The sequence below is a fragment of the Camelus ferus genome, chromosome 32 (assembly GCF_009834535.1).
Source record: "Camelus ferus isolate YT-003-E chromosome 32, BCGSAC_Cfer_1.0, whole genome shotgun sequence".
Classification (NCBI taxonomy): Eukaryota; Metazoa; Chordata; class Mammalia; order Artiodactyla; family Camelidae; genus Camelus; species Camelus ferus.
Genome location: NC_045727.1, coordinates 9564915 through 9586619, shown reverse-complemented (window position 1 = coordinate 9586619; position 21705 = coordinate 9564915). Strand labels below are relative to the sequence as shown.

The following is a 21705-nucleotide window of genomic DNA, read 5'->3' as shown; positions in this document are numbered from 1 at the left end:
CATAATTCTCTCTAAATAGACTAATAGAACAAAGTAGACATGGTGTTCAGTAAAACCTGATATCCTAACTGTGCTCAGAAATGAAATGAACATCAAGGAAGCATTGATTGCTGTCTATTTACTCACCTGTCTTGGTCTCAACATGTTTCACATACTAAAATGATGGAATTTCCAGAATTATAGGTGATGAATTGGGGATCAAGTGACGTAAGTTCCATGATGATACGAAAAGTGAGAAAACAGAAAAATATAAAACAAATCTCAGGCCTTTTAGTTCTTTAAAGCAGCTACTGGCATATGAAATTGTTTCAGGGTTGTCAGCGAGTTGTACGTGATGAACAAGGTCATACATACAGAGTTTTAGTTCTTTGCATCCGTTTCTCTTCGTTGGCCAGTGAAGTTCGCGCTGCTTTGCTTCCCACTAGGGAGCAGGCTAAAGGGAATGTGTGGGAAGCTGCTGTGCACTCTTTGGCCATTTTGTTTGTTTGTTTTAATTTTTAAAATTTATTTTTTTAAATTGAAGTACAGTCAGTTTCTGGTGTACAGCACGGTGTCTCTGTCATGCGTGTACATACATGTATTTGTTTTCATATTCCCTTTGGCCTTTTTGAGTGTCTGAAATGGACGTTGGCCTAGCTGAGTGAATTTTAAGAAATGCTAACAAAACTGAAGAAGCATTTGCAGATGCACGAAGTGTCTTGTCCTAATGAAGCTGTACTCTGTAAAGAATAGATGTGTGTATCTGGTGGTTTGTGGTCGACTTAAAAACTTAACTGGAGCCCCAGGGCATTAGTACCTTGCATATGTAGTAGGTACTGTGGGGGCCTAAAATTTGTAAGTTTTTGAAATTACTCCGTGTAAAAATATTTTCTGCCCTTCTGTTTTGGAGGTGCCATCTTACATGCACATGTACGTCACTTGTGGGGACAAAAAGACAAAAACGCACATGTGTATGATTGGACATTAGCCGCCATTCATTTTGCACTTAGTATGTGCTGGGACTGTACTGAGTCCTCGGCACATACTGTCTTGTGTAATCTTCATAACATCTCCTTACGGAAGAGGAAACTGAAGGGAGGTGGGAGATAAAGTTATCTGGCCAAGGTTTTAGGGCCAGTCATGATAACCAAAATTCTGGTAGATTCACAGCCTGTAATTGAACATAGTGCCCTCTGGATGATCAGAACACATACCTCTTCATGCCTTTTATGTGTGTTTGCCTGATAATAACACCATCACAGCTTTTCAGTGCCTGACTACCCTGTTCACCTGGCACAGGCCAGCTGGTACCAACTATAAAAAATGTTCAGTGTTGCAAGGGACAGGAAAGACAGTTACTTTGTATCATCAAGCCATCTTCCTCTCCTGTTGCTCCAGCCTCTTTGTGGCATAGTTGATTTATTTTGCTTGTTTGGTTTTTCTTATTTTATGAAAATTTTTTTTGTGATTAAGGCTTAAGACCATTTGGATTTTGACATAGGCAAGTATATTAAATTTTGGTCTCAACATTGTTAACGTATTTCTCTTGTCTGTAGATTTTTTTGGTATGTAGATTTTTCAGTTAACTTTTTCTTATTGACTGTATGTAGATTTTTGATTGTTCCCTAGTACATTCTGTAGCCTTCTGTCAACTGATAGAAAGTATCAGCATTTGGATAAAATATTTCTGTTAGAGGAAATAAGCCTCCAAGAGTGATCTGATCTCAATATGTTTTCAGTGAGGTCATAGGAAAATAATACTAGACCACATGAGTATTAAATAAAAAAATTAAACCATGTATTTATTGACTGTAGTCATTTAGTGAAAGTTCTAGAATTTCATATCCTCTTGTGGGCATTGTGCTGACAGTCTCTTTGAACAATTTTGTTTTTGTTATCATTTTAAAGACCATATACATTTTCTTTTATTTTTATTGATGTATAATTGGCATATAGCATTATTATTAGTTTCAGGTGTACAACATGATTCAGTATTTGTGTACATTGCAGAAGGATCACCCCATTAAGTCGAGTTAACATACATCACCGTACATGGTTGCAAAATTTTTTTTTCTAATGATAAAGACTTTTAAGATTTACCGTCTTAGCAACTCTTTAAATATGCAATATAATATTACTGACTGTAGTCACCATGCTGTACATTATATCCCCGTGACTTTTAATTTTATAACTGGAAGTTTGTACCTTTTGACCCCCTTCATCCATTTTGTCCACCTCCACTTTCTTTCCCCTCTGGCAACCACCAGTCTGTTCTCTGTATCTGTAACCTTGATATTTTTGGTTTGGTTTTGTTTTTCCCTCATTTTTCAGACTCCACATGTAAGTGATATCATATAGTACTTGTCTTCCTCTGACTTATTTCACTCGGCACAATGCACTCAGGGTCTATGTTGTTACAAATGGCAAGGTTTCATTCTTTTCTGTGGCTGAATTATACACACACAGGCATCTTTGTCTGTTCATCTGTCATTGGATGCTTAGATTGTTTTCATATCTTGGCTATTGTACCTAACGCTGCAGCAAACACGGGGGTGCACAGATCTTTACAAATTAGTGTTTTCAGTTCCTTTGCATAACTACCCAGCAGTGGAACTGCTGGATCATATACTGGTTCTATTTTTAATTTTTCAGGGCCCTCCATTCTGTTTTCCATAGTGGCTATACCAATTTAAACTTACACCAGCAGTGCACAAGGGTTTCCTTTTTTCCACATTCCAGCCAACACTTTCTTGTCTTTTCGATAAGCCATTTTAATACGTGTTAGGAGATATCTCATTGTGGGTTTGATGTACATTTCCCTGATGATTAGTGATGTTGAGCATCCTTTCAGGTACCGGTCTGCCATCTATATGTCTTTTCTTCTTTGGAAAAATGTCTATTCAGGTCTTCTGCCCATTTTTTAACCAGGTTGTTTATTTTATTCATATTGAGTTGTGTGAGCTGTTTATATATTCTGGATAGTAACTCCCATCAGTTATATCATTTGCAAATATTTTCTCATTTGGTAAGTTGTCTTTTCACTTTGTTGATACTTTTCTTTGTTGTGCAAAAGCTTTTAAGTTTAATTAGGTCCCTTTTGTTTATTTTTGCTTTGTTTCCTTTGCCTTAGGAGACAGAGCCAAAGAATATTGCTAAGAGTGATGTCAAAGAGTGTACATTTTCTTCTAGGAGCTTTATGGTTTCCAGTCTTATATTTAGTCCATTTGGAGGTTATTTTTGTAAATAATGTGAGAACCTCTGTCCATTTTTTACTTGGACTGTTTTTTTTTTTTTTTAACACTGTTGCATTGCATGAGTTCTTTTTATATTTTGGTTTTTGACCCCTTGTCAGATACATGGTTTGCTGATAAATTTTCTCCCATTCAGTAGGTTGCCTTTTCAAATTGTTGATGATTTTCTTTGCCGTGCAGAAGTGTTAAGAGTTTGATGTAGTTATAAAGACCATATGAATGTAATCATCAGCATTTTCTTGATCAGATGAAACTATTTTAAATGATTGTCATTAATGGTACAGTTTAACTCTTTTTTTAACATTTTTTTATTGAGTTATAGTCATTTTACAATGTTGTGTCAAATTCCAGTGCAGAGCACAATTTTTCAGTTATACATGAACATACATGTATTCATTGTCACATTTTTTTTCGTTGTGAGCTACCACCAGATCTTGTATATATTTCCCTGTGCTCTACAGTGTAATCTTGTTTATCTATTCTACCTTTTGAAATCCCAGTCTGTTCCTTCCCACCCCCTGGTACAGTTTAACTCTGAAGGAGACCCCAAAATTAATTCTTATTTTTTCCTAGTCTTCCCCAGCCTCCTTGAAAAAGAAGTGGTAATATGGTTCAGACAGTAAATTTCACAGGCAGGGTTCCTCAGACCCCCAAGGGTTCCCAAGGCCCTTTCAGGGACATAATACTGGAAAAACTATTTTCATAATAATACTTAGATGTTATTTAACTTTTTCACTAATGGTACAAAAACAGTGTTAAGTAAAACTGCTGGCACATTAACACAAATCAGATCAGTTATTTTATTCTTAACCCGCCATGTACCCAATTAGTGGGGAAAAAGACACTTTTTGGTTCATTCATTTATCTTCTAAAAGTTTTTCTAACTTTTTTTTTTTTATTACTTTAGGTTGGAGCTATTGTGGAAGTGAAGAATCTTGACGGTGACTATCAGGAAGCTGTAATCAATAAATTAACAGATGCGAGTTGGTACACTGTAGGTAAGGAAATAAATCTTTTAAAAGTATACTTCAATGATAATACAAATAAGGCAGATTTTTATTCATTTACTTCCATAATTGCCGTAGATGTTCTTACTGTTTTTTTTTTTTTTTACCAGAATGAACTTATTTATTTCTGAAATGCAAACATTCCTAATTTTGATGAAGCCCACTTTATCAAATTTTTTTTTGTTTCATGTGCTTTAGGTGTTGTATCTAAGAAATCATTGCTTACCCCAAGGTCCTGAAGATTTACTCCTAAGTTTTCTAAGGATTTTATAGTTTTAGCTCTTAAGTCTATAATCCATTTTGAGTTGACAATTTGGCAAGAATTTAGGTCTGTAATCCATTTTGAGTTTTTATTTATGGTGTGAAGTAAGCATTCAAGTTCATCATTTTGCATATGGATATTCATTTGTTCTAGCACCACTTATTGAAAACTGTTGTTTTCCCATTGAATCGTCTGTCACCTTTCTTAAATATCAGTTGGCCATAGATGTTTGAGTTTTTATCTGTACCCTCAGTTCTGTTTTATTCATCTGTATGTCAGTCCCTATGCCAGTACCACACTGTAGCTTGGTAATGTTTTGAAATCAGGAGTGTGAGTCTTCCAACTTTGTCCTCCTTTTAAGTTTGTTGTGGCTATTCATTTTGGTGTTTGGCATTTTCATAAGAATTTTAGGATCAACTGGTCAATCTTTATTACAAAGTTAGCTGGGATTTTGATGGTGATTGCCTTGACTCTGTAGATCAGTTTTGAGAGTACTGTCATCATAATGATATTAAATTTTCTAGTCTATGAACATGAGATATCTTTTCATTTATTTAAATCTTTCAAAATTTCTTTCAACAATATTTTATTATTTGATACAACATTGTAAAATGACTACAAATCGACAAAAAATGTTCAAAAAAACCCACAATTTTTTTTCTAGGACTATATGATTTTATTTTATTTTATTTTATTTTTTTAACATTTTCTATTGATCTACAATCATTTTACAATGTTGTGCCAAATTCCAGTGTTCAGCACAGTACAGGGAAATATACACAAAATGTTATGATAACTCACAGAGAAAAAAATGAGACAATGAGTGTGTATATGTCCATGAATAACTGAAAAATTGTGCTGAACACTAGATGTTCTTACTGTTAATGGTTTTTATCTTTCCAGATCTTTAAAACATTTATTTTATAAATACATACATAATAGAATTTGAAATTAGTGTATATATTATACAGTTGGATTGCTAGCTTTTTTTGCTTCAAAGTATATCCTAGAGAAGACCTTTGTGTATTTAAGTAGTGTTAAGTATATTCATGTTGTTGTGCAACAGATCAATTTTTTAATTGTAATATGTTTCATAATATTTGATGTAACGTAGTTTATTTTCTATTACCAATGGTGTTGCCAGTCTCCTTAAATATATGCTGGGTTGAATGTCTTTTGTACATGCACATTATTCCAGTATTTCCATAGTGTGTACGTTGACAACTAGGCATAGATTGAAGGGAAATGTACTTTTTAAAACTTTAGTAGGTAATGAAAACTCTTTCCTAAAAGATTGTATTAATTTACACTCTTGTGAACAGTGTATGAGTGTACTTGTTTTCCCAATCCTTGTCAAATTTGATGTGAGTAATATTTTAAAATTTTTGCCTATTTGGACAGAAAATAGTATCTCAGTTTTGAGTAATTATGAAATTGAGCATATTTTCATAAGTTTAATGAAAGAAGCATTCGTTCATTTGTATTTTCTCTCTTTTTAAGTTTTTTTATTTTTTAAATTTTTATTGAAGTACAGTTGATTTATAGTGTTGTCTCAGTTTCAGGTGTACAGCAAACTGATTCAGTTATACATATATATATTATAATATATATGCTTTTTAAGATTCTTTTCCATTATAGGTTATTGCAAGATGTTGAATATAGTTCCCTGTGCTACATGCTACGTCCTTGTTTTTTATCTATTTTATATATAGTAGTGCATATATGTTAATCCTGAACTCCTGAGTTACCGCCCCCCCTTCCCCTGTGGTAACCGTAGTTTATTTTCTTTGTCTGTGAGTCTATTTCTAGTTTGTAAATAAGTTCATTTATATCATTTTTTTTTCTAGATTCAAAGTGTAAGTGATATCCTGACACTTGTCTTTCTCTGTGTGACTTACTTCACTTAGAATGACCATTTCCAGGTCCATCCATGTTCCTGCAAATGGCATCATTTCGTTCTTTTTAATGGCTGAATAGCATTCCATTGTGCGTATATACCACATCTTCTTCATTCAGTCATTTGTCGATGGATATTTAGGTTGCTTCCATGTCTTGGCTGTTGTACATAGTGCTGGTATGAACATTGGGGTACGTGTGTCTTTTTGAGTTAGTTGTTTACTCCTAATATATGCTCAGGAGTGGGATTGCTGGATCATGTATTAACTCTTACCATATGGTAACAGTAAGGAACTTCCACTGTTTTCCATAGTGGCTGCTTAAATTTACATTCCCACCAACAGTGTAAGAGGGTCTCTTTTTTCCGTACTCTCTCCAGTGTTTATTATTTGTAGATTTTTAATGATGGCCATTCTGACTGGCATGAGGTGATACCTCATTGTAGTTTTGATTTGCATTTCTCTAATAGTTAATAACAGTAATATTGAGCATCATTTTATGTGCCTGTTGATCTTCTGGATGTCTTTGGAGAAATGTCATTTTAAGTCTTCTGCTCATTTTTGATTGAGTTGTTTGTTTATTTTTTTCTTTTTGATATTAAACTGTATGAGCTATTTTATATATTTGGGAAATTAAGCCCTTGTCAGTCTCCTCATTTGCAAATATTTTCTCCCATTCTGTAGGTTGTCTTTTTGTATTGTTTATGGTTTCCTTTGCTGTGCAAAAGCTTTTAAGTTTAATGAAAATCTCATTTGCCTGTTCTTTATTTTTATTTCCATTACTCGAGAGACAGATGGAAAACAGTATTGCTGTGATTTGTGTCAGTGTTCTGCCTCTGTTTTCCTCTAGGAGTTTTAGAGTATCTGGTTTTACATTTAGATCTTTAGTCCATTTTGAGTTTATTTTTGTACATGGTGCCAAAGAATGTTCTAATTTCATTCACTTTCATGTAGCTGTCAAGTTTTCCCAGCACCACTTATTGAAGAAACTGCCTTTTCTCCATTGTATAACCGCCTTTGTTGTAGATTAATTGACCCATAGGTGCGTGGGTTTATTTCTGGGCTTTTTATGCTGTTCCATTGAGCTGTGTGTGTGTTTTTTGGCCAGTGCCACACTGTTTTGATTGTTGTAGCTTTGTAGTATAGTCTGAAGTCAGGGAGCATGATTCCCCCAGCTCCATTCTTCTTTCTCAAGATTATTTTTGCTATTCGGAGTCCTTTGTGTTTCCATACAAATTAAAAATTTTTTTTTGTTCCAGTTCTGTGAAAATTGCCAGTGGTAATTTGATAGGGATTGCATTGAATCTGTAGATTGCCTTGGATAGTGTGGTCATTTTAACAATATTGATTCTTCCCCTTCAAGAACTCGGTATTTCTTTCCATCAGTTTCTCTCATCAGTGTCTTACAGTTTCAGAGTGTCTATCTTTTGCTTCCCTAAGTAGGTTTATTTCTATTTTATTCTTTTTGATGTGATGTCAAATGGGATTGTTCCCTTAATTTCTTTTTCTGATATTTTCTTGCAACAGATTTCTGTATATTGTTTGTATCCTGCAACTTTACCAGATTTATTAATGAGCTCTGGTAGTTTTCTGGTAACATCTTTAGGATTTTCTATGTATAGGATCATGTCACCTGCAAAAGTGACAGTTTTACTTCTTTTCCAATTTGGATCCCTTTTATTTCCTTTTCTTCTTTGATTACTGAGGCGAGGACTTCCAAACCTGTGTTGAATAAAAGTGGCAAGAGTGGGCATCCTTGTCTTTGTGTCACACTGATTGGTTTGCAGATACTGAAAAACCCTTGCATCCCTGGAAAATCCCACTTACAGGATTTTAACGTATCGGGGAGCTGGTTTGCTAGTCTTTTGCTGAGGACTTTTGTATGTATATTCATAAGTGATATTGGCCTACAATTTTCCTTTTTTGTGATATCTTTTTAGATGCCTGATATAAATGATGTCATATTGACATTTTTATTTCTCTTTCTGGCCCACTTCCCTTAGAAGGACAATGTTCAGGTCCATCCGTATCACTGCAAATGGCATTATTTTCTTCTTTTTGTGTGGCTGAGTAGTGGTCCACATGTATGTATGTACCACATCTTCTTTCTCCAGTCATCTGTTGGTGGACATTTGGGTTGTTTCCATGTCTTGGCTGTCGTTAATAGCACTGCTGTGAGCACTGGGGTGCATGTGTCTTTTTGAATTTTATTTTTCTCTGGATATATGCCCAGGAGTGGGATTGCTGGATCACACAGTAGGTCTATTTTCAGTTTTTCAGGGAACCTCCATACTGTCCTCCATAGTGGCTGCACCAGTCTGCACTCCCACCAACAGTGTGGGAGGGTTCCCTTTTCTCCACACCCCCTCCAGCATGTGTCGTCAATACACTTTTCAATGATGGCCATTCTGGCTGGTGTAAGGTGATAGGTAACGCATTGCAGTTTTGATCTGCATTTCTCGGACAATTAGCGATGCTAAGCATTTTTTCACATGTCTTTTGGCCATTTGAATGTCTTCTTTGGAGAACCGTTTGCTTAGGTCTTCTGCCCATTTTTGGATTGGGTTGCTTGTTTCTTTGCTATGAGCTGTATGTATATTTTGGAAATCCGTCTCCTGTCTGTCACATCGTATGCAAAGATTTTTCTCCCATTCCGTAGGTTGTCTTTCTGTTTTGTCGATGGCATCCTTAGTTGTGCAAAAGCTTTGAAGTTTAATTAGGTCCCGTCTGTTTATTTTTGCTTTTATCTCTGATACTCCAGGTTCAAAAAATGCATTGCTGTAATGGATGTCCACGAGTGTTGGGCCTGTGTTTTCCACTAGGAGTTTTATAGTATCTGGTCTCACATTGAGGTCTTTAATCCATTTTGAGTTTATTTTTGTACATAATGTTGGAGAATGTTCTGATTTCAGTCTTTTACAGGTAGCTGTCCAGCTTTCCCGGCACCATTTATTGAAGAGACTGTCTTTTCTCCATTGTATACTCTTTCCTCCTTTGTCATTGATCAATTGACCATACGTGCGCCGGTTTATTGCTGGACTTTCTATCCTGTTGCATTGATCCCATAGGTCTGTTTTTGTACCAATACCGTGCTGTTTTGATTGTAGCTCTGTACTGTTGTTTGAAGTCTCGGAGGGTTATTCCTCCAGCATTGTTCTTTGTCTTCAGGAATGCCTTGGTAATTCTGGGTCTTTGGTGATTCCGTATCAGTTTTAGGATGATCTGGTGTATTTTTGTGAAAAATATCCTGGGTAATTAGATAGGGGTTGCATTAAATCTGTAGACTGCCTTGGGCAGCACGGCCGTTTGAACATGTTTAATTCTTCCAATGCAAGAACATGGGATGTCCTTCCATTTCACTAAGTCCTCTTTGATTTCCTTAATCAGGGTTTTGTAGGTCTCCACATAGAAGCCTTTCACTTCCTGGGTCAGATTTACTCTTGAGTATTTTATTTTGGGGGATGTGGATTTAGAAGCGATCAGTACTTTCATGTAAAGAAATGCCACTAATTTCTGTGTAATGTTGCTGTATCCCGCTACCTTGCCAAACCTTTTGTCAGCTCTAGCTGGTTTTTATGTGGCGCCTTTAGGATTTTCTGTGTGTAGTATCATGTCCTCCAGATATAATGGCAGTTTTACCTCTTCTTTCCCAATTTGGATCTCTTTTCTTTCTTTTTCTTGTCCAAGTGCTGTACTAGGACTGCCAATATTATATTGAATAGAAGTATTGAGAGTGGGCATCCTTGTCTTGTTCCAGATTTTAGCAGACAGGCTTTCAGCTTTTCTTGTAGAGTGTGATGCTGGTTGTAGGTTTGTCATAAATAGCTTTGATTACGTCGGGGTGTGTTCCCTCTATGCGCACGTTGGCAAGACCGCAGGCTCAGTGCGGTTGGAAGGCAGGGAGGATGGCAGCGGCAGAAGCAGCGGTGGGAGGAGGGGGGCTGCCCCTTGGGAGCCAGTCATTTGCTCCCATCTTCCCTGCAGCCTGACCCTGGGGGTGGCCTCTGTTGCTCCAGGTGGACTGGACCCAGGTCTTTAGGCCAGTCTGCTCCCAGGAGGCTGGCATGGTGCAGTCAGGGGCGAGGGCGGTGGTGATGACGGGAGTGAGGCTGCCCTGTGCAAGCCCTTGCATTTACTCCCATCTTCCTGGTGGCCTGGCCTGGGGACATCCTCTGCTGCCCCAGGTTTGCTGGAGGCATGTCCTCAGGTCAGCCTGCTCCTGAGAGGCGAGCTTGGTGCAGTGTGCTGGGGCAGGGACAGCAACAGCGACAGCGACAGTGGGAAATGGGAGCAAATCCCAGCTCTAGCATGGGGCAGCCCCAATCCTACAGTTGCTGCTGCGGCTGCCATGCTCCCCTGTCCACACTCTGCCTGCCTCCCAGGAGCAGGCTGACAGGGTGAAATTCTCTGCAAGAAGCCGGCGCAGCAGAGGCTGCCCCCAGGCCAGGCAGCAGTGGAGATCAGAGCAAGTCCACTGGCTCTCTCAGGGCAGCCCCCCTCCTCTGCCGCTGCCACCGCTGCTGCTGCCTGCTGTCCATCCCAGCAGTGCCATCAACCACCCAGAGCCCACTGGTAAGCGCTGTGCAGCCCAGGACCACCCTGCTCCATAGGCTCAGACGAGGCACTGGGCGCCGTGCGGGGTTGGGGAGGGAGTGGTGGTGGTGAGGGGTGGAGGCGTTGGGGGTGTGGGGCAGGGCGCAGGGGCAGGAACTGGAATGGCCTCCAGCCCTGCCCGCCCTGGCCTGGGAGCCTGGGACACAGGGCTTTGCACCTACACACTGCCAGGGATCACTGTCTGGCGGCCGTTGCCATGGTGATCGGAGCCCGGATGGCCCTGCCCCTGCAAAGTGACGGGTGAGAGGGTCGGCTGGGTTAGGGTTGCACTCCGGGTGTGGGGGGACAGGCTGAGGGGGTGAGGGGTCACTGGGAGTGGAAGTGACCCAGCTGTGGGGTGAGGGGGCCCGGCCCGGGGTGACGGCCGCTTGGAGTGGGGGGACCTGGCTGAGGAGTCGAGGGGGGCAATCCCGGGGTGAAAGGCGAGGGGACTATCTCTGGATGGTGGGGGGACCTGGGGTGAGGCATGAGGGGTGAGCTTGGTCTGCGGGGGCTGTAGCTTAGGACCTAGTGGGGCCCAGTTGGGGCGGGGACTTCTGTGTGAGGAGAGCGAGCCTTGTCTTGGGGGTGCGATCAGTTGGGGACCAGGCCTGGTCCGGGGTGGAGAGGCAGTGACTGGGTGGGAGGAGGCGAGCAGGGGGAATGGGGCTGGGGGTGTGGCCTGGCCCCGGGGCCTGCGGTGGTTCTAGTTGGGTGCCCAAACCCTGTGGGTGGCAGGGTGGGGGCGTTGGGGCTGGGGACCCGGCCGGCCCCGTCCACGAGGTTGGCCAGCCCCGCCGCCCCGCGGGCCCAGCGCCAGGCCCCACTCGCAGCGTCCCTACTGCAGGAGCCCCAGCCTTGCGGGCGGGAGGGGGAGGGGCGCGCGCGGACGCGGACGCGGGAGCGCGCCCAGAGCGCGGGGAAGCTGGGCCGGAGCCGGGCGCTCCTGGACCGGCTCCCGGAGGAGGAACGCGGCCTGGGGTCTGGGCCGCCGGGAGCTGTCGCCTCCGCTGCCGTCTCCGCTGCCGTCGCCGAGCAGGTAAGGGGGCGCTGGTGGGGGCGCGCAGGTCGGGGAGCCGGCGGGTGAGGCCAGGACTGTGCAGCTGGGGAGGCGCAAAGGGAGGGGTGCGCGGGTGAGGCCCGGGCCACAGGTCCGGTTCGGACCCTGAGGCGGGTCCAGGTGCGCCGCCCCAGTTGGGGTGCCCCACTCCCCCAGATTAGTAATCACTGAATCCTGCGTCTTTTTTTGCTGCAGCTCATATTCGGGTTTGGGAAAGTGGCTGAATTATTATGGCTGAATAATATTCTTGTGTGTGTGTGTGTGTGTGTGTGTGTGAGTGAATCACATTTGTTATCCATTCATCCACTGATGGACACTCAGGTTGTTTTTGTATCTTGGCTATTATCAGTAATGCTGTAATGAACATGGGGTGCAGTTATCTCTTCATAGCGTTTTTATGTCCTTTAGACAAATACTCAGAAGTGGAATTGCTGGATCACATGGATGTATTTTAATTTTTTAAGAACTCTGCATATTTCCATCGTGGCTACAGGAATTTACATTCCTATCAGTAATGCACCAGGGTTTCCTTTTCTCCACATCCTTGCCAAGTCTTATTATTTCTTGTCTTTTTGGTCACAGCTGTCTTGACATGTGTAAGGTGATCTCTCGTTGTGGTTTTGAGTTGCATTTCTCTGATGATAGTGCTGTTTAGTCCCTTTTCTTGTCTATGTTAGCTGTCTGCATGTCTTCTTTGGAAAACTGGGTATTCAGATTTTCCGTCAATTTGTAAATCAGAGTGTTTGTTTTTCCTATGAAGTTGCATGCGTTCTTTATGTATTTTGAATATTAACTCATTGTCAGAAATAGGATTTGCCAATAGTTTCTCCCATTCAGTAGGTTGCTTTTACTTTGCTGATGGTCTTCTTTTGCTGTACAGAAGCTTTTTAGTTTGATGTAACCCCAGCTGTTTATTTTGGCTTTTGTTGTCTTTGCTTGCAGTGTCAAACCTTAAACATAATCATCGGGACTGAAGTCAAGTTGTTTATGCTTTCTTCTAGGAGTTTTTATGATTTTAGGTCTGATGTCAGATCACTTCATGAATATGTGTGTATCTTGCTCAGGGGCCATGCTAATGTATCATTCCAGCGTTAGTATATGTGCTTTCCCTAAATGTACACTTCCCACCAAGGGGAAATTTAAATTGACCTTATCCTCTGCTAGTCAAACTTGAAGAACATGGATTTGTAATCTCTCTTAGTGTCCCCTCTTTAAGCACAGGACTGAAGTTCAGAACCATTTTTGTAAAGAGACTGTTTCCCCCAACCACATTCTGTAGTCTTCTCTGTACAAGGATGTGTGGGATGTTGTTCCTGAAAACGCTGAGGACAAGGTGACAGTCAAAGCACTGTTACTGATTAGATGAATCCTAAGAGAAGAACTCTAGAATGTGCTTAGGAAAAGGTAGTCACTTTCACTAATTAGAAGAAAAACTATTGTAGGTTCCTCGACTATGACTGATCTGACGATCACTAAAAGTATCAATATGATTTAACAGGCTATGTGCTTATTGGTCCCTCAGAACATTCCTAGTAGACGAGCACCTTTGTTTTTTCTCTTTAGGGTACAGAATTAGCTTTATTCCTCTACTAGACTTTTGGACAAATTTTCAAGATCCACTTGCTGGTTCAGTGGAAAAGTTGACCTAGAGCAACTTAGAAATGTATAATGTGACTCTCACTTAAACAGTTTTGCTTGTATGTTCATTAATGCGTTTTCATGAGCTCTTACATGTTCAAGAACTTCCAGTTCATTTATATAACAATAAATCCTCAAAGTAAGTTTGAGCACAGCAAAGCAAATGCATTTTTGCATTGCTCACTCTTTTCAACATAAAGCTGTGCTGAAAGAAATTTTCTGAAAGTACCTTTTGGTCTCTGGCTTGTCTGGAATTCATCTACAAGCATGTCCAATGTGTTGTTTGAAGATTTCTTTTCCCTTTCTTAGCAATGAAAACTATACCATTAATTCTTTTCTTTTCCACATGAAAGTTTATTTATAGTGATTATACAGTAAGAAGAAAAAGGAAGCGCGAGATAGACCTCACAGTATCTTGGTTTGAAGCTGACAGACCAAGGCCTGATGTGACAGGAACACTTTGGAAGGCTGAAGCTTGAAGCAAAATGCCCTGGAGGATAATCAGACTCTGGGAGAGAGGATGGTGTGTGTATGAGATGATGGATCTGTGACCTGTAAAGCAGACTCTACAAGTTTCAACCATCAGTACAGCAGTAGCAACAATGCTCCTTCCCTAATGGGCTTGGTGCCCTCTTATGAACTGACTGGTCCTACAAGCCCATTAAGGAGCATTGAGGTCTCTGAAAACGTAGTTCACACAGGAGAAGGAACTTACCCACGGGAATAAAGACCTGCTTGGAAAGGATAGAAGGACACATCTGGCCTAAATTAAAGCCCAGAACCCGTTAAAGAAATCAGAGCCCATTAAAGAAAGGGCAGAGGTGGCTGTAACCAGGGATTGTGGCAATAGGCACAGAGCAATAGCCAGGACTCCTTAAATTACAGAATTGAAGCATGTCACTTGAAATACATAAGGAATTGAGTTGATAATTGCATTAGATTATTTATGAGTGGAATTTTAACTCTGATTATTAGTGTATTAGGTGTATATTTCCATTTCAATCAGTATATTTCTATTTCTATTTTATTTCAATGTGTATTTCTATTTCAGTCTTCTTCTGTTTGATTTTACACGGAATAATTTTGTAAAAATATAAACAAATTCAAAAGAACTCTTTAAAAAAATAACTTATAGATTTCCTCTAAAGGGACAAATGAATTAGACATCCTGAATCACTATTTCATATTATTTATATATTTTAAATTATAAGATAGAAATGAAGATTTATGACATATATACACACAAGATACAAATAATTGTATCAATAATAGCAGCGGTGATAGGCACGTATACCCCTATGTAATGAAAGTAAACATCGCCGGCGCATTCACCACGTGCCTCTCCCTGATTGTGTTTCAGTTACCACTTGGTTTCTGTGTTTCTTACCCCTAGACTAAGAATTGCCCTATGTATTCAGTATCATATATACATCTTATTATATTTTACTCCCTGTGTAAAAAAAAATGTGAAATATTTCACTTCATATATTTTTAAATGATAGACTCTTTTCTTTTAACTGTAGCTGGAAATTATGTTATTTTTATCACTTTATTATTCAGCATTATCTTAGTGAGTTACATCCATGTTGAAATACGTAGAAGTAGTTTTCCATTTTCACTTCCTGAATGGAATCTTGTATGAATCTTCCATAGTACACTTATCCGTCCACCTATTCTTCCGTGATGAGTGTGTTCCTAGTATTTCTGGTTTGCTTTGTGTTTGTGTTTGTGTGTGTGTATGATAGAAACACAACTAGTGTAACATTTCTTACAGTATATGTTTCCAGGGATACGTGCCAAGACTTTCCAGCTTCTATACCCAGAGGTATAACTGCTGGAATGTAGAGTATGTGCCCGCTCAACTTCAGTAGCTAAAGCCAATTTGTTTCCCTAACGTTGGGAAACTTTACAAGAATTTCCATTGTTCTTCATCCTTGCCAGCAGTTGGCGTTTAACTTTTCACTTTTTTGCTAAATTAATAGATGGAAGTTGATAATTTATTTTGATTTTGAATTTCCTCTTTCCTGATGCTAATGGTTTTGAGCAAATTCTCATGTATTTCCTCATCATTTGATTTGTTAATTTGTAAAATTTCTTCTCTTGTATGTAGCTGACTGATTTTTTCACTCCCCTGTAATATTGTTACAGATGTCCTTGTTAGATGAGTACAGCATTTTGGTGGAAGGGGTGTGGTTTCCTTCCTCTTGCTGATTGGTTTGGTCAGCCATTTGTTTTGGCCAATGGTATGTGAATGAAAGTAATGTGAATAACAACTTGAAGTGTGCTTGTGTGTCTGGGCTGGCCCACTTGAGCATTTGGCCAAGCCATGAGATAAAAACTCCAAGTAGCCATTGTTTATACTATTTACCAGCTTGGACCCTAGAATGAAACACATAGTGTGGAGTTGTATCAGCTGACCTGCAGACTTGTGAGAAATAAGCCCTTATTTTTGTGTGCCCCTGAGCTCTGACACCTGCTTGTTATGCAGTATTATTAAGGCAATGACTGATAGACATCTGCCATTTTTTTCTGCTGGATTGGATGTCCTTTTCTTATGGATTTATGAGAATTCTTTATTTATTCTGAGTTTGAAATCTTTGTTGCTTCTTTTTACTCTTTTTTTTGATGTAAATATTTCCCCCAGTTTTATTGAGCTATAATTGGCAAACACCACTATATAAATTTAAGATCTACAACATAATGATTTGACTTACATGTATCATGGAATAACACAGCAAATAATATCCTTCATCTCATACAGATACAAAGAAGAAAAAAATAATTTTCCTTTTGATGAGAACTCTTAGGATTTATGATCTTAAAAACTTTCATACGTACCAAACAAAATTGTTAACTATACTCATCATGTTGTAAATTACATTCCTAGTTCTTACTCATCTTATAACTGAAAGTTTTTATTTTTAACCAAGTTCATTCATATCTTCCTTTCCTTCACCGGTGGCCTCTGGTAACCACAAGTATGATCTCTTTTTTTTTTTAATGAGTTAATTCATTTGTTTTAGATTCCACATGTAGGTAAATTAATGTGGTATTTGTCATTTTCTATCTGACCTTTTTCACTTAGCACAGTGCTCTCAAGGTCCATCCATGTTGTCACAAATGGCAGGATTTCCTCCTTTTTGATGGTTGATTAATATTCTATTAGATAGGTAGATAGATAGACAGCGAGCTAGCTAGCTAGCTAGATAGCTGGATAGTTAGATGGATATCACCACTTCTTCATTCATTCATCTTTTGATGGACACTTAGGCCATTTCCATGTCTTGGCTATGGTAAGTAATGCTACAACGAACATCAGGGTGCAGATATCTCTTTGACATAGTGCTTTCATTTCCTTCAGATATATATTCCAAAAGTGGAATAACTAGATCATATATGGTTATTCTATTTTTAATTTTTTGAGGAACTTTTATACTATTTTCCATAGTGGTTGTTCTGGTATATGCTCCCACCACCAGTGCACAGCGGGTTCCTTTTTTTTTTTTTTTTCAAATTCTCACAAGCATTTGTTATCTCATGTCTTTTTGATACTAGCCATTTCAACAGGTATGAAGTGATATCTCACTGTGGTTTTAATTTGCCTTTTTCTAATGATTAGTGATGTTGAGTACATTTTTTCATGTACCTGTCAGCTATTCATATTACTTCTTTGGAAAAATGTCTTTGTGGGTCCTTTGTCCATTTTTAAACTGGATTCTTTGTGAGGTTTTGGTATTGATTTGTATGATGAGTTCTTGATATATTTTAGATATTAACCCCTTATGAGATACATGGTTTGCACATATTTCCCATTCCATATTTTGTCTTTTCATTTCATTGATGTTTTTGTTGTTGTTCCATAGAATTTTTTCAGTTGACATAGTGTCACTTGTTTATTTTTAATTTTATTGCTCATGCTTTAGGTGTCACATCCAAAAAATTATTGCCACAGCCCATGTCAAGGAGCTTGTTCTCTTCTGTTTTTCTCTAGGACTTCTGATCTTACATTTACATGTTTTAATCCATTTCAAGTTAAGTTTTGGTCGTGGTATAAGATATCAGTCTAGTTTTACTCCTTTGCATGTAAATATCCACTTTTCCCAACACCACTTATTGAAGATACTGTCTTTTCTCCATTGAGTATTTTTGGCTCCCTTGTCAAATATTAGTTGGCTGTATGCATGGATTTACTTCTATGCTTTCAATTTTGTTCCATTGGACTATGTCTGTTTTCATGCCAGTACCATACTGTTTTGATCACTATATTTTTGTAAACTAGCCTGGAATCAGGAAATGTGATGTCTTCTACTTTGTCCTTCTTTCCCAGGGTTGCTTTAACCATTTGAGGTCTTTGTAGTTCCATATACATTTTAGGATGTAAAGATGTCTTTAAAACCCTGATAGGGTTTGCACTGACTCTACAGATTACTTTTGGTAGAATAAACATTTTAAAACTCCTCTAATTCTTCTGATCCATCAACATAGAATACTTTTGCATATATTTGTGTCTTTTTCAATTTATTTCATCAATGTCTTATAGTTTTCAGTGTAGAGAGATTTCACCTCCTTGATTAAATTTGTTCTTGAGTCTTTTTGTTTGTTTTGATGCTAATATAAATGAAATTGTTTTCTTTATTTGTTTTTCAGATAATTCACTGTTAATGTATGGGAATGCTACTGAGTTTTGAATGTTAATTTTGTATCCTGCAACTTTACTAAATTTGTTGATTAGATTTAAGTTTTTTGGTAGGTCTTTAGGGTTTTCTATATATTAATTTATGCCCTCTGCAAATAGAGGCAATAGACAACTTCTTCCTTTCCAATTCTGGGGCTTATTTCTTCTTTCTTCATTGGTCTAGCTGGAACTTCAAGTACTGTGTTGAATAGGAGTGGTGAGAATGGACATCTTTGTCTTGTTCCTGACTTTAGAAGAAGAGATTTCAACCTTTCACCATTAAGTATGATGTTAGCTGCAGGCCTGTCACTATGGTCTTTATTGTATTTAAGTGTGTTGCTTCAATACCTAGTTTGTTAAAAGTGTTTATTTAAACAGATTTTGAATTTTGTCAACTACTTTTTCTGCATCTATTGAGATGATGATATGATTTTTAAATTCATTTTATTAATGTAATTTATCACATAGATTGATATGCATATGTTGAACCATCCTGGATTTTCTGGGATAAATCCCACGTGATCATGGTAAATGATCTTTTTAATGTGCTGCTGAATTTGATTTGAAAGTATTTTATTGATAATTTTGGCATCTACCGTCATCAGGAATATTGGCCTGTGTTTGCCTTGGGGGTAATGGCCTTCTCTGGCTTTGCTATCAGGGAGGTGCTGACCTTGTGAAATGAGCTTTGGAGTCTTCTCTCCTCTGGGTTTTTTTGGGAAGAGTTGACATTAACCTTTTCCTTTTAATGTTTTGTAAAATAAAAAAACGTGAAACCACTTGGTCCTGGGCTTTCCTTTGTTGGGAGGTTTCTGATGGCTGGTTCAGTCTGCTTGCTAGCATTTAGCCAGATAGATGCTGTATTTCTTCCTGATTCAGTTTTGAAATGTGTATTTCTAAGAATGTTTCTGCTTCTTCTAGGTTTTCTGGTTTATTGGAATATCATTGTTCACAGTAGCTTCTTATTATCCTTTTTATGTTTATGGTATCAGTTGAAATATCTCCTTCTTCATTTATAATGATTTGGGCCCTTTTTTTTTCCTTGGTTAGTTTAGTCTAGCTAAAGATTTGTCAACTTTGTTTAACTTTTGAGGAATCTGTTCTTTGTTTTGTTAATCTTTTAAAATTGTTTTCCTGTTCTCTATTTCACTTATTTGTGTTCTTATTTTTATTATTTCCTTCCTTCCCTTACTTTTGACTCAGTTTTTTTTTCCTTTTTTTAGTTTCTTAAGACAATTTATTTCTACTTTCATACCACTGTAGTCAGAGAAGATACTTGGTATGATTTCAACCCTCTTGAATTTGCTAAATAAGAGTTGTTTTGTGACCCAGTGTATGGTCTGTCATAGATAATGTTTCATGTTGCTTAAGAAGAATGTATATTCTGCCATCGTCAGATAGAAAGTTCTTTATAGGTCTCTTAGGTTGAAATCTGCTGTTTTCTTACTGATTACCTGTCCGGATGATCTGTCCATTGCAGAGGGTGGGGTATTAGAGTTCTTAGCTGGTGTTGTGTTGCTGTTATTTCTCCTTTTAGCTCCGTTAGTTCTGCTGTATATATTGGGTCACTTCAGCGTTAGGTGCATAAATATTTACAATTGTCATACCTTCCTGATGGATTAACCTCTTTGTTATTATTCAGTGACCTCTCTTTATATCATTTTTGTTTAAAATATATTTTGTGTGATATAAGTATAGCTACTTCCACTTTTTTGAGGTGTCATTTGATTAAAATATCTTTTTCCATCCTTTCACTCTATGCATGTCTTTAAGGCCAAAGCAAGTTCTCGTGGGGAGTGTATCATTAAAACTTGTTTTTTTCTTTAATCCATTCAGCTATTTTATGACTTTTGATTGAAACAATTAATCTATTTACATTTAAAATAATTATTGATAGGTAAGGACTACTACTGTCATTTTGTTAAATGATTTCTGGCTGCTTTGCAAATGTATTGTTACTTATTTTGTATTCTATTGTCTTTTATGTGTTTTGATGTCTTTTGGTATTAACGTTGTTTGACTAATATATCATCTTTTGTTTAATTAGTACAGGTTTTCCCCTAATTACTACATAAAATATCTTAAAATTATAACACTATTTTGAATTGATAAAAACCTAACTTTTCAATAGCTTTACTAAACTTTATACTTTTATTTCTTCTCACATTTTATTCATGTTACAATTATTTTATATTTTATAACTAATAACATTGTAGTTATGATTATTTTACTGTTCGTTTTTTAGCTTTTAGACTAGAGTTGTAAGTGAATTGCACAAAACCATTACTATATTACAGAGTCTAATTTTGAATATATATTTACTATTGACAGTAAGTTTTATCCTTTCTTGTGTTTTCACAAATTTTATTAGCATCTTTTTACCTCCACACAAAGAGATTTTCATTAGCATTTTTTGTAAGGCAGTCTGGTGTGATAAACTCCTTCAGTTTTAATGGTTTCAGAACGACAAGGGCTTTGTTACTCTTTCATTTCTGAAGGACTGCTTTGCCAAGTGTAAAATTCTTGGTTGGCTATTTTTTTCTTTCAATATTTTGAATATATCACCCCGGGCTAAAATGTTTCCCTTGAGAAATCCACCGATAGTCTTATGGGGTCTCTTCACATGTTGTTTCTCATGTTTTTCCTTGCTGCTTTGAAATTTCTTTCCTTGTCTTTTACTTTCGACAGTTTAATTGTAAGATGTCTTGATGTAGGCCTGTCTGGGTTCAAGCTATTTGGGCCTCCTCGGTCTAGATGTCCATTTCTCTCCCCAAGAAGTTTTGAGCCATTATTGCTTGAAATATACTTTCTATGCTTTACTTTTTCTTTTTTTCTTGAATTCTGTAGTTATATACATAACTCTACATATAATTCTTTATAGTTTTTTGAATTACTTTGTTGAACGTCTCATTTTATTTATGGATTGTTTTCCTGATTTCTTTAGCTGTCTGCCTGTGTGTTCTTGTAGTTCACTAAACTTCAAGTGGACACCTATTCTGAATTCTTTGCCTGACAGTTGATAGACCTTCATTTATTTGGTATTAGTTATTGGAACTTTATTAGCTTCCTGTGGTGGTTCTAGTTGGGTGCCGGAAACCTGTGGGTGGCAGGGTGGGGGCATTGGGGCTGGGGACCCAGACGGCCTGGTCCACGAGGTTGGCTAGCCCCGCCACCCGGCTGCCCCACTGCCCGGCCCCACTCGCAGCGTCCCTACTGCCTGAGCCCCAGCCATGCTTCCCAGCTGAGGGCCGGAGGCGAAGGGGCGCGCACGCCCTTGGACGCGGGAGCGCGCCCAGAGCACGGGGGATGCTGGGCGGGAGCCCTGTGCTCCTGGACCAGCTCCCG

General features: G+C 38.5%; 1 protein-coding gene and 1 long non-coding RNA gene across 24 annotated transcripts in view; one reads left to right on the top strand and one right to left on the bottom strand.

Moving 5' to 3' along the window:
* LOC116660938 (translation initiation factor IF-2-like) overlaps positions 1-21705 on the top strand; it is a 41282-nt gene that overhangs the window by 7313 nt on the left and 12264 nt on the right. For 17 of the 23 annotated variants that reach the window (XR_004316638.1, XR_004316637.1, XR_004316636.1 and 14 more), the window contains one exon: positions 4138-4228. Coding sequence is in view for 2 of the 23 variants with exons in the window: in XM_032471618.1 (XP_032327509.1) it covers positions 11651-12026 (376 nt within the window). In the remaining 21 variants the exon portion in view is untranslated. Of the gene's footprint in view, positions 1-4137; positions 4229-6635; positions 6789-10808; positions 10967-11179; positions 11249-11295; positions 12027-13374; positions 13386-21705 lie in introns of those variants that run through there. The other 6 variants (XR_004316616.1, XR_004316619.1, XM_032471618.1 and 3 more) reach the window with 4 other exon arrangements.
* On the bottom strand, positions 653-21384 carry LOC116660944. Its single transcript, XR_004316644.1, has 3 exons — positions 21375-21384; positions 14851-14853; positions 653-1571 (listed from the first exon to the last, which is right to left on the bottom strand). It is a non-coding gene; the product is annotated as an uncharacterized LOC116660944 (long non-coding RNA).